The 13480-nt window shown below is 35.8% G+C and overlaps 1 protein-coding gene across 1 annotated transcript in view; it reads left to right on the top strand.

The window, feature by feature from the left end:
* Nucleotides 1-13480, top strand: part of LOC149070527 (uncharacterized) — a 28274-nt gene that overhangs the window by 12331 nt on the left and 2463 nt on the right. The window contains exons 12-22 of the mRNA XM_089249027.1: nucleotides 281-369; nucleotides 548-610; nucleotides 2106-2198; nucleotides 3430-3489; nucleotides 3648-3748; nucleotides 3938-4001; nucleotides 8173-8336; nucleotides 9651-9729; nucleotides 9880-9931; nucleotides 10978-11054; nucleotides 12713-12815. Of these exons, the coding sequence (XP_089105153.1) occupies nucleotides 281-369; nucleotides 548-610; nucleotides 2106-2198; nucleotides 3430-3489; nucleotides 3648-3748; nucleotides 3938-4001; nucleotides 8173-8336; nucleotides 9651-9729; nucleotides 9880-9931; nucleotides 10978-11054; nucleotides 12713-12815 (945 nt within the window). The remainder of the gene's footprint in view (nucleotides 1-280; nucleotides 370-547; nucleotides 611-2105; nucleotides 2199-3429; nucleotides 3490-3647; nucleotides 3749-3937; nucleotides 4002-8172; nucleotides 8337-9650; nucleotides 9730-9879; nucleotides 9932-10977; nucleotides 11055-12712; nucleotides 12816-13480) is intronic.

Genomic DNA, 13480 nt, shown 5'->3' with positions numbered 1-13480 from the left:
GTTATATAACATTTATTTTTTAAATACGGCACACTTTTCAATGCAATGACTAGAGAAACCAAATTTTATACAAACACAGGTTCCAGGTTTCTCTATCACGTTTCAAATTGGAATTAATCGTAAAAATAAAAGTGTTATTCCATATTACCCGAATATATTATATATTGAGATAATGATGTATTCATATCTTGGAATTTCAAAGAACTGACATGCGTCGTCTAACCCAAAACAATGTACAGTAATTAGTTTTGTATAAACTTTAATGTTTTCAATATTTCAGCGTTTGATAATGAAGTATACAGTGACTTTGCGTATCTGCTCTCGACATGTACTCAACTCGAAAGTGCCGACATCCCATCAGCTATTCAAGTAAAAATATTTTTTATCACAAAAAATGAGTAACTTTGCTACATTATAAAAAAATATTTTTCTTATAATGTAAAGTAAAATGTAACTTTTGCTTCACCTACATAAAGTCTTACTTACTGCAAGTAATGCAATTTGAGACACTCTTTCACTTTTCCACTTTCTTTTTTTCTTTAATCAGAACCTCGGATGTGCCATAGCGAGATGTATAGAGCCCAAAAAATTCCAAGAAATGGACACTGAAGTAAATATTCCTAGCTTTGCAGTATTTATGTGTGTAGAAGACCATTAGAATCGTCATATTGAATTATTGGATTTTTTTTTTAAATTATAGTAACTGTTTTTATGAATTTAAATTCCATCCATTTAACTACAGCGTCCTTTTGTAAATAAAAAGTTTTTGAAAAGAATATTTTATTTGAGAAACGTTAAATCAAATTCAATGGCGTCAGGTCCGGAGGTGCTGCGGGTATTCGAGCACATCTAGTCATTTGCAGCATGGTGTCATGCCACACCGCTTCTTTCCTAGAGTTAATTTAGAACTTAATTTTCGGCAAGAAGCATTTGCTGACATTCATAAGCCAAAAACAAATAAAATATTAACCAGAAAAATAGCGCGTACAATTTACGCCGGTAAACAAGAAAGCGAACAATATATGTGTGTGATGTCCTACCAATATTTATTTCCATGCTGCACACCGGATTGAAAGAACACCCCAATTTTACTTAAAGTGATAGGTGGCAGCGCAACGGGTCCGAGCGCAATGCTTTTGCTCTTACGTTTAGCCGCTGTGGTGGTCGAGTGGTCATAATGACGGACTCGCATCGCGAGGATCCGGGTTCGAACCCCACCGGCGCCACAGTGGTGCTCGGCTGAAGTTGGTTTTCTGTGGTTCCCAACTTCAAGGCGCGAATGCGAGCCGGTCTCCCAGTTAAAAAGTCTCGCCACAGAGAGCAACAGGCCTACAACATTATAAATATTCAATCATTACACTTCACTCACAATTTGAAGTATAGATGGCTGCACTGAAATATCAGGCACAACACTAGCTACACACTCAGACTGTTAGGTGCACTCACTTTGTTCCAGACTCTGCCACGAAAGCTGGGCTGGAAAGATCTCGGCAACGGGATAAGTCCAGTGGCGTGGCCTCTGGCGTTCATTCATTCATTGCTCACAGATTGGAGGGGGGATGAATGGAAAACATGTTCTTAGGGAAAGAAAAGTGGCAAATCATCTCGGCTCGTCATTTCTGTAATAAGAGTGGTATTAAGGAGGCAAGATATCTCGTAACTGCCGAAATACAAGGCCTCAAGTTGGGCGAGATATCTAGTAAATGTCGCTTGGGGTAAGGATTTAAGGAATGGCAGGGGTTGTTTATCATGTCTTTTAATATAAAATGACGATTTTTCTTGCATAGGCTTGTCAGTGCTCGTGATACCAAGGGGTTTTCTTCATATATCTCTCTCCATTTTAAAAATAAATGTAGCTGTAATGCTATTGTCTTGAAGCAACATGTTCAGCCATGTTTGCTTGAAAAGATACGTATATTTAGAAAATTTAAGAAAGAGAGGTGCCAAAGTTCGTAAAGGAACAAATATTGTAGTTCAGAGAATGTTCACTTGTGATTATGATCCCCGTTATTGGATGTGAGGATTTTTTCAGCCCTGTTCAGTTATCGGTATAAAATTCTTATATATTCGAGGCAGTGAAACATCTTGTTTTTTTCTTCCCACAGGAGGCAATAAAATGGCTTCACAGTTCAAAAACTGAAGCTGGAGTGAAATTCCGTAAATTTTTGGAAAGGCATGGTCACAGGTGTCCAAGAGAGGTACTACAATGAACATATAGTTCATCTAATTATAGTGTATGACGCTTATTGATTGCACGAATAGTCCACGACATATTTTAAAAACTAATCGAAAATTAACAATTCCTTGTAAAATAATGTGGTTTTGCACTGAAATACTCATCATATATATATATATATAGGACGTACAGTTTTATTATTTTTTTAATCAAAAAATACTCTTGTAATTCGAAGTTTCGCTCACAGACCGCTGTGTTACAAAAAAACATCGACATAACACATAGAAGGGCTACACAAAAAGCGCATAACCCATGTTTATTTCAATTTCGGGGGGGGGGGGACATAAAACTACCACATTTCAATATGGGGTACCATTTGTAGGAAAAAAAGAAAGTTTGGCGAATGTCGTTGATCGGTTCCCAAGGTTGGAAGTATTTGGAACCCCCAGCGCCCGATTGTAGAATTATGAAAAAAATAGTAATGCTACCAGACCAGAATCAAAGTTTTTCCCCATTCCCCAGCTCTGTGAGGGCTGACTGTGGGACTACAGACAGGCCCAGATGTGCCTATGATATAGTAATGCTAAATTGGAAAAAAAAAACCCATCAAATAAATAAACAACTTAAAAGAAAATTTTTAATTACATTTACACGCAAGAGCACCACTACAAATTGGTTTACTGCAGTAGTAATATTGTTATGATTTGACAAAAATTGTAATTTTTTGGGCATACCTTTCGATAGGGATGTATGAAGTTTTTTTTAGTTCTTTTGCAGTCCAGTAGACTGCATTGCTATTACATCAACTCTACTAGTACTGGATAGAATGTCCTCCTCACCGAGAGAATGTTCTCGAACAATGATGTCTGTAGTTCTTGCTGGTATAAATGGAGGTCCATGGCAGACATCAAGATTTATGGGGGAGTCCATGACCAAAAGTATTTGGGAACCACCGAGATCTACTTTATTTACGTCGCTGTTCATGTTACGTCGATTTGTTTTATGGTATAGTTCTATCTGTGAGTGAAATTTTAAACTACTTTTTTCAATTTACTAAAAGAAAGGAAAAAAAAAACCGCACGCAATGATAAGTATTTTCATGCAGGTTGATCTTTAAATTAATTTTTAGAATGCCATAGACACTTTTTCGCCAATTATATGACTACACAATTTTTACTCTAATAGCTGTATTCAAAAAACTTTGAATATTTCTACAAATACAAGTAATCATTTTTTTTTGTTGTAATTTTTAGTTTGACGTGTATATGAAGCCTTGGGGATGGGACCAGCGACCTCTAGTGGAAACGCTCAAGGTATCACTTCAAATGCATATTATATGTATGCAATATATATGAAATGTGAAAAATTTTTAAAAACGCGAATGAGTGTAAATTGAAAGGTTGCTTTGTGCTATCATACTTCATAGCAATAGTAATAATAGTTCTAATAATAATAATCACCTTATCCACAGGTTTTTATGTCCACCAATCTCCAGGCACATGAAGTGAAAAAAGAAATACCGTTCTCTGAGGTTATTTCGAATATGCACGTCAAGCTGGATTTCATGTCGAGGTTTTAATTTTCTCAAAATTTTATTCATATTTCGAAGTGATTTCTTTGTTCCTTCGTTGAAGAGAACCAGGTCATATTAATGAAGACTAATCAGAAGTCTATAGTCATTAAATACTATGATGATGATTCATCTTTTTAATAATGAAAGTATTTAATTTGCGCGGATACATAACTTGTGTGTTTTTTTAGGTTGAAACTGCGTTTATTGCTTCCAAATTGCCGGCGAGCTGTCAGGGAACGGGAGGCAGCCAAGGTTTGTCGGATTGAAAATTTTAATTTTTTTTCTTTTAAATTTTAACATTTTCTTAAATTTTTCAGTTTTCTCTTTCATCTGGAAATGTTCCTTTTTATTCTGTTCTTTCTTCTCTTTCTCTCTTATTCCTTTCATTTCAATGTATTCTGTTTTTCGTCTCTGGGTTCTTTCTCATCCTTTCTATATGAAATTTTCGTCTTGTTTTATTGATTCTTTCCATGTTTTACTCCTTTTTTTCCTTTACTCCCAACATATTTGTTTAATTCGTTTCCTTTTTCTCCTGATTCCCAGTGCTTTTGTTATTTCTTTTCATTCCTTTCTCAAATATACCCCAATATTTTTTTCTTCTTCTTGTTTAACCCATTGTTATATTATTTTATATTTACTTGTTTTTATGTTTCTTTTTGAAACATTTGTATTATGCTTATCATCTTTTCTTTCCCTCCATTTCCCTTATTTATATTTCTTATGTGGATTTCTGTGTGGATTCCTCATTCTATCTTTCTCTCTCTGTGTGATTTCTGCGGGGATTCCTCATTCTATCTTTCTCTCTCTGTGTGATTTCTTTCCTATCTGTTCTTTTCAGTTATCTTCATTTTCTTCTTTTATTGACACTTCTTTTTCGCACTTAATCACCTTCGTTCCTTTCCACGCTTTATCTCTACTTTCATTTTTCTCCCTTTTCTTTTCATTAAACTTTTTATCACATTCCCCCACACTTTATCACGTATTCTTCTTTCCACACTTTATAACGCGCTCTTCTTTCCACACTTTGGCTGCCGGCACACTACGGTTCGGCTGGCGCGGTTGATCTTATCAGCAACCGTGGAATTTCGCGTGAAACACACACTGCTGTTATCAACCGGGGTTTTTTTTTTATTTTTTAATGTCACGTGACATTTCGGGATTGGCTAAATTATTTTCGCCAAGCTGAAGTTGGCTCCAGTTAGCATGCAAATTCGCTCATAAGCTGCATTGCAGTAAAACCCCCTCTTAACGGATACTCCCTCTTTTACGGACAAATAATAATTTACAGATGTATAATATATAAAAGTATGAATTTCAAACCTCTTTTTAACGGTAACCCATTTTACATGTATTTAATTTTTTTGTCCTGTCCGTGTTCACAGAAAGGAGGGGTTTAACTGTATATACAAATAAAAATATTCATGTAATGAAATTTAATTTTCTATAACAATATTTGCCATTTGAAATTAATTCAGAGTTGAAGAAAGACAGCCTACAAGTTGACCCATTATTGATGCTTTTACGATTCGTGACCAAATCGCACAAAATTTTTTATATATCATGACTAGAATCATCATAATTAATTCAAATAACATATATATTAAAAAACTATTTAAGTAACATATTTTTGAAGTTTTGGCTTGAAGAAAATTATTGGCCATGAATTTATCACGTTTTTCTCTGTAATTAAAGTGAATTTCCAATTAATTAAATTTCTAATTAATGGAAATTAAGCACAATAATTGTAATTTTGGGAAACCCCATATGACCAAAAAAAAGTCAAGGAAATTCCTATCCTATTTAAAAAAAATATATTTCTTTTGATGGTCAGGAAAAAAAAATTCAGATAGGAAATCGGAATGAAATTTCTGAATTTCATGTCTTAAAAACTGTAAAAAAATCAATTTTTTTTTAAAAAACATTATGATACTCATTAGACCTTTTGATTCCCAAAAATGTTCATTTGGGGACGATTCATTTATACGGAATTATTTACATGCTTCACACTAAATCTGTTTCCAGACACAGATTTATGGCTTCGCCACGTGCTGGCTATTCGAATTGCTCTGCCCCCTATTCACGTTATAATTTAAAGTCCTTGACCACGAATTACTCAAATTTTCCGCCCCTCTGAACTTGCTACCCCGGCCCGCTTAACACCCTGTACATACGACATCAGGGCCGCAACTAGAGAGGAGCAGGTGGGACTGGTGCCAGGGTCGTCTTAAGAGTATTATGGGCCCCTCCCGGGCCAAGTGGTTTTTAGGAGGCCCTACATGGTAAATCCTTGAAAATTTCAATCGGATCTCATTTTTGGGAGGCCCCTCTTCTCTTGAGGCACCCGGGCCTTGCTCGGGTGGGCCCATGCGTTAAGACGGCACTGACTGATGCCCCGAACTCCGAGCCGGACAGGAGCGCAAATGTTAACCTTTCATCTCTCCTTCTATATTAAAAGGGGACGCCAAAATGCGTGCTTGCCCCGGCTGACCACGCATGTCGTTGTGGCCCTGTACATCAGTATGTATGTTGCAAGGTTTAAGGACAGGGCCGCAGCTGGATACTTTTTTAACTGGAGCTAGCAAGCTTTTGGCGTCCCCGTGTAAGGAAAGGTTAGAAGGAGTGGTTGTAAAGGGGCAATTCGGTGCCCCCCCGGTTCAGCACTCGATACAGTGGACCCGCTCTCCCTAGTTGCGGCTTTGTGTGTGTATGTAAATGAGAAACTGCTTGAAAAGAACGGTAGGTGTGAAAATTGTCTTAGTGCACTCTTCGATATTACCCGCATACAACGTTTTGTCTAGATCAGCGGTTCTCAATCTTTTTTGACCCACAGAGCCCTTTCCAGTATATAATTTCTATGGTGGAGCCCCGTAAGCCTATTTTTTATTTATTCGTCAAAGTTACTGATTTATTTTTATTCAAAAATATTAATAATTATTTTTTTCAAATTTACTGGTTCTTTTTTTATTTTCCTCGAGGGCCGCGGAGCCCTTGGGAGTTCACACGGAGCACCGATTGAGAACCGCTGGCCTAGATGGTTTTTTTTCATTGCAAAAACACAGATAGACAGCCACATTCATATACGATACAAAAATAAATACCAAAAAGACAGAATAATGAAAGCAAAACACACACACACAATGCAGCTCTTAGGGACATATTTCATCCCCGGTTCATACTTAGGCTTTTAATAAATGTTTCAAAAGTTTGAAATGGAGAATTTGCAAATATAAAAATGTATTCCTTCAGATGTCTGATTATTTTTACTTCTAATTTTTTATGAATTTATTATAAATGGTTGGGCCCCGTGGTAATTTGTCCTCTTTTGGATGAGGTAACTAATTGGTTTTTTGCTAAAACGTTATAATTGGGATCCAATGCATTTCATTCAAGTGTTCTAAAATATACATCTCGGTTTTAGCGTAATCACGTTAGTTTATGAATGTCATTATAACAGAGTTTTAATGCATGCTCATATAGGAAAGTAAAAAAATTTCACTAGTTAGAAAAATTTAATTTTTCCTTCATTGGTTTTTTTTATTGTTATCAGTGCAAAAGCGCCAAACAAAGAATTAGCTTCTGTCGAATAGAACTTCACCATACAGTTCTTCGAATTTGTCTTTTCCCCTCATTTTCATGGCAACCTGAGGAGAGCAATTCCTTTGTCCAGTGCATCCGAAATCCCATCACCCTCCTTGTCAAACCACTTAATAGACAATGGAAGAGAGCAACCGCAGGTCCAGCCGAACCGTCATCAGGGAGCTCAAGCCTTCGCAATACATGATGGCAGCTTTCCGGTTACCCCAACCGTCCAAAAAAATGTGGATTTTCTCGGTTGAAAAAACCGCGCTCAGCGGTTGCAGTTGTATCTGTGCGTTGACAGAATAAAACTATAGATGATGTCTTCCCCCCCAACCTCAACCGCGTGCAACCGCGCCGTAGTCAGGTCCCAGCCTTTATCACGTACTCTTCTTTCCATATTTCATCATTTACTTCCATTCCTTTCACTTTCTTTCCTTTGAACGCCTTATCATTTTTTTCTTTTCTCTTGGAACACACATTTCTTCTTTTCTTTCATTTTTTATCCCTTTTTCGTTTTCCTTTTCCTTTTCTTGTTTCACCAGCTCTCATTTATATATATATATTTTTGTAAAAAGTCCGAAGTCCCCAGCCAGTTCACGAACTGCCGATTTCGGGCTTTGGCCGTAACATGTACACATATAATTATATTGTCTTTAAGTTTCTTTATTGATTTTTTTTCTTTTAAATCTTCTTTTCCATTCATTCTCATTTTTTTTCTTTATTTCTACACGCTTCTTTTCAAATCATTTCTTTCCAGGTTTAGTTTTCATTATAAAACCCTCATTTAGCCAAACATTTTATAATTTCTTCTTTTTCGAGATCAATTTTTTATTTCCTATGGCAGTCGGTGATTATCGCAGCCGTTCATCAGCAACGGAAACCAATGCATAAACTGGCTGACCTGATGGTAGAAGAAGGTCGATTACCACACAAAGACCTGATGTTTTTTCTCGGATTAGAAGAAATCACTCAACTCATGAAAACCAGATCACCGAGGATTGTCGCTAGGTAATTCTGCATCTGATCATGATTTCAATTGATATACACTATTTAATTTTCAAAGAATAGTTTGCTGAACTTTTTCTGGGTCACGCTTGTGGTGAAATTGGTAGTATGGACAAACTACTAAATCTTTTAAAGCTACAGTGGGACCTCCCCAACGGAAACCCCCGTTAACGGACACTTTTTTGATTTATTCTCATGGAATAGTGATTTAGTGTATTTCACTCCCCGTTTGCGGACACTCGATAACCTACAGCAAAATCAGACAAATTATAATATTTTTCCCAAACTCTAATTTATTAATTGTTGGTCATAAACCGAGAATTTATCATATTCAACTGAGATTATGTTTAATCCCAAGCTCGTATTGGTGATAAATCGTTAAATTACTTAATTATTGCTGAACATAACTATAGTCCAAAATGGTGAATTCGAATGGTAATGTTTGTTTTGTTTATTTATACGGGGGTAAAAGTAATCAATTGGCTTAATGGAGAGAAGGAAGATTATAAATTTTTCCATATTTATACTTTCTAACTTTATTTGGGAATTATGCATAATAGCCGGTAAAAGTGATAAATGTAGTGAAATCAGAATTTATCACGCTTTGTTTATCGAGACGATTGGGGATTATGCATATCCACCGGTGTATCATTAATACAGAAACATGCACATTTTAACATTACAATGGGTAGGAACCAATAGCGATCGAAACCAAACGTCGTATAAATTTGAAAGTTGTATAAACGAAGTTACGCTGTAGATCGTATCTTCTCATTAGCTGTGGTCCCATGGGTGTCCGTTATCGAGAGGTTCTACTGAACCTCTATATGTTTTTACAAACTCCATCAAAAATTAACATTGAATGATAGCCACTTTGCTGTGTTATTTTAATAACCGAACCAGCCATAATCATCCACTTCCTCGGTGGTATCCCCGCCTGTCACACGGGAGACCGGGGTGCGATTTCCCGCCGGGGAGGAACAAAAACCGAGTAGCGTGGTGGTAAGATGCTCGTCTACCACCGTGAAGGTTGCTATCAGGGTCCCACGTTCAAACCCGAGGGAGGATAAAGAAAAGATGTTTTCCCTAAGGAGGCTTGAGGCGACCTCCGATAGATATCCCATGGATTTCCAACCCATCTCATTAATGGCAATAAATTGCGATATGGCCAGAGTTGGTGTTTGGTGAAGTAGCCATAATCACCCTTAACCCATCTTTTTCTAAAAATAAATTTAAAAAATTTTGCTTGTGTCATAGCAAATTAAATACATGATGAAATTCTTGTAGTTGATAATATGCTGTTGTGTGTTATTTCAGAGCTCATAAACGGTTCGGTTATCATTCAGAGATGGACAAATTAATGTTTCCCGAAATTATATGCGGAGTTCCTAGACCGGTGAGAAATTTGATAATTAATTATTCGGTTTTTGAATAGTTAATAAACATAACGTATATTCATTAACTGTTCGATTTTGAGGACTATACGTGATGTTTAATCGAATCGAGTCAAAGTACCTAAATATTTTTTTCTATTGTTATCCAACAGACCAACATATACAAAGATTATGGAGAAGCAGTTGAAGGAACGACAATGGCAGGTATGATGCGCATAAATATTTACACGCATGCTCTTTAATCTCTCAATACACGCATTAAGAAAATTTTATTGCGTAACCCAAAGTAGTGGTTCTTAACCTTTTTCCCGTCCCGCACCTCCAGTGAAATACCACTTACCTTCTTATACTCACCTTAGATAATACGTCTTCTACTTGTTTGAAACTGTATTTTTTCTGGAATTAATTACAATAATTATAAATTAATTAGTTTATTAGCTCTTTTACTTTTTATTTAATTCACTTTTGGGCTATGGTTAATATTTAATTTTGGCTTCTTTTTTTAGAAATTTATTTAACTATATACATATTAACTAAAAAACATTACTATTTTTGAAAAAAAATTGGAAAAAGATTCAATGAATAGTTCTTCACTTACAGATTCCAGCAGGAACAATGATTTATAAATGTTTTTTTGCCACTCTCTTAAATTTTTTTGATGTTTTTCGTTATTCATGTTCATAATAGTATCAAAGCGCAGCATGCTAATAACACGAGATACGAATGTAAACAAACAGCGAAATATTTTCGCGTTTAATAATATAGGTATTAACGGTATTTTTTCTCAATCCAAATGAAAGGCAAGTATGATCGCTAATTGAAAAGAAACTTTTGCAATGCAAATTTTACGTGACATTTCTGCAAGCAAGAGATAATAGATGAGGTGTCAAAATATGGGATTAGTTAAGAACTACAGATCTGAAGCATACTGAGTGCTCTGATGATCTTACAGGAGCAAGACATACCTTCCATGATTCAAAATATGTAAACAAAATCTTTAATCAGGATGTACCACACACACACACACCTGTTACTATTTTTATTCCACAAGTCTCTCTTCCATGGTCTCATTAAGATATACCGAAAATTTAGCTGTGTTTGGGTTAGTCGTTTTTGAGAAAACTACTCAGAGAACAGCAACTTTAATTTTTAACTCCCTGTACATATATGAAACCTAGTGAACAGATTATGTGCCTATTATATACATACTATCTAATGTACATAAATAATGAATATGTTTTCTCCGATAGGCATCCCCGTCAGTCAAGGAGTGGTCAAGGCACCAGCACGTGTTGTGCCAACTTTAGCCGAGGCCAACTCTATAAAGGTATCTGTTTATTGCGGCTTATCTCTCTTAATTCAGCCAATTTTGCCCGAACTCTCTTCAGTTTCAATTGGTACAGCATCACTTGTTATTAGAATTGGTCCGATTAATCGGGTCGGTTAATCGATCAGTTGTTAATCGCGGTTAAAAATTTTAGTTGCGTTAATCGCTTCGATTAATCCGATTAAAAGTCAATAAAAATTTTCAATAAAAATTCATAATTTATTTTTATTTGTTTGACGAAACCGATTCAATGTCTTACATTATATTTGTAGATGCCACATTTTAGATAACTGATCATATTTAAAAATATTTGAACCAATATTTTGATCAAATTTTTCAACATTGGAGAAATACAAATCGATTCAACGAAAATTAGTGATTATTCAAGTTTCAAAGGTTTTTTTTCCAGTTATTTTCAGTTTTAGAAGACAATACCGAAATTTGTTGTCTTCATTGTGCCTGAACAGCATTTTTCGTATTTGAGAAACGTCAGCCCTCCTCTTGCCCCCCACAGTACCATTTGAGAGCAGTTTCTTAGGAGAAAAGTAATATAATATGAACAATCGAAAGCAGTGGCTAACCTAAAATGATTGATTTTCTAAAAACATGACAAGATCTTAGTGAAAAAATTCCAGGATCTGACAAAAAAATGTTCAGCATCACTTCAAGCGTGGAGCCTTAATTTCTTAATCAATTCTAATGTTTGTTTACATCTAGCGATTAGGTGAGCGAGAGAGAAATGAATAAAATACTTTTTCGTAGCATAAATTAATATTAAAAAGTTGCCTATAATGAGTTTGTTTTTAAGTAATAAAAATACTGTGCTCCGATATAGGGGCTTCAATTAAAATTTGATTAATCAATTCATTAATCGATTAAAATTTTTTGATTAGCCAGTCAAAAGTTTTAATTACCGGCTCTAATTTTTATGCATGCTAGTACAGTCGAATTTCGTTAATTCGAAGTCAAAAGTCACTAGAAAAAATTTCGAATTATAAAATTTATTTATCTCTCTTGGATCTCTAAAATTACTACAAATTGAACTTTTAATCATCAACATAATAGGATACAATAAAATAGATAATCATGTCAATTATCTTATTAACCCTTACACGCACAGGTATCACGCCTAACTTGATGCTTGGTATTTCGGCAATTACGACTTGTCTCGCGTCTCTGTTATTTCAGCAGTGACGAGATCAGCTATCTCTGTATAGTGGGCTTTGTTTGCAAACATGTTTTCTTCCCCCCCCCCCTTCTAACCTGTCAAATCAACTGCCAGTGGGCGGAGTCATCTTTTGTTGAAATTTTGATAACAGGAAGAGGGAGAGAGACGGTGGTTCTTTTCCTTCACTTCGGAGTAGTATAGAAATACGCGGACAGTATAAATGATTCAAAAATATAGAGTATTTCTCTCTTCCTTGTTTTTTTTATATTATAATTTTCTGTGTTTGGGGAAAGAGCTTATCACCTGCACAAAATCAGAAAACAATATTCTTGGAAAAGTGTGCGTGTGCATTTTGCAGAGGATTTAATTATTTCCATTGTGGCAGTTATATAATGCGGATGAACGAAATTTTAAAAACCCTTAAAGGGTTAATCGATTCAGTGTTATTATCATACATAGGCCTGTAATATCAGTTGTTTTTTGTTTGCAGCCTGGTGATGTGCTGATCGCTTATTCCACTGATATTGGTTGGAGTCCTTATTTCCCACTTTTGTCCGGTGTCGTCACGGAGCTCGGTGGTCTTGTTTCTCACGGTAAGTTTCAAGTATTCACCTGCAATTATGAACTTCTTGATGACAGTGAGTGCTTCAATGTAATAATAAATAGTTACGCAACGCAGGAGAACGAAACACGGGTGACTGCGTCAGTTTAGATCCCCGAAAGCTTGAACGCGATAAGTCAAGTCCATTTAGTACCTACCATAAATTTAATGCACGTTATAATTGAATTAGTGGAATCAAATCCGGGGGTGCTGTGGGTGCTCAGCATCCACGATAATTTATGGTATGGGACCAAGCACCCTCAGAATTGATAAGAAATCAAAATTTTCTACCTAAAGCTCAAGGCGAGCTCACCCATAGATTCGAAGCACTTCCGACGTCACTGAATTGCATCCGGTTAATACAAAATACTTAACGGTAAACCCAAAGATGCGGTCACCCTCTTACCATGACCAAATAATAGAATTACTTTTTCTTTTGAACTCTTCAATAAAACTTTTTTTTCTACGGTCGCTGTTCGTTTTACGGACGATTTTTTTTGTCTGTTCTGCCGGTTCCCGGAAAAAACGGGGCTTTCATTAAATTCGGTTCTATGGTAGCCAGAAATTTTTTTTATGACTCGCAATAGTCACGATCACGTGACTACACCTGTAGTAGTTATTTTAGTACGAAGATTTGTCACTTTTTAGGGGAGAGAA

The sequence above is a fragment of the Pholcus phalangioides genome, unplaced genomic scaffold (assembly GCF_987345545.1).
Source record: "Pholcus phalangioides strain wild (caught in Gottingen) unplaced genomic scaffold, Ppha-v1.0 ptg000021l_1, whole genome shotgun sequence".
NCBI lineage: Eukaryota > Metazoa > Arthropoda > Arachnida > Araneae > Pholcidae > Pholcus > Pholcus phalangioides.
Note: the sequence above shows the minus strand (reverse complement) of the source record. Positions and strands in the feature narration are given on the sequence as shown.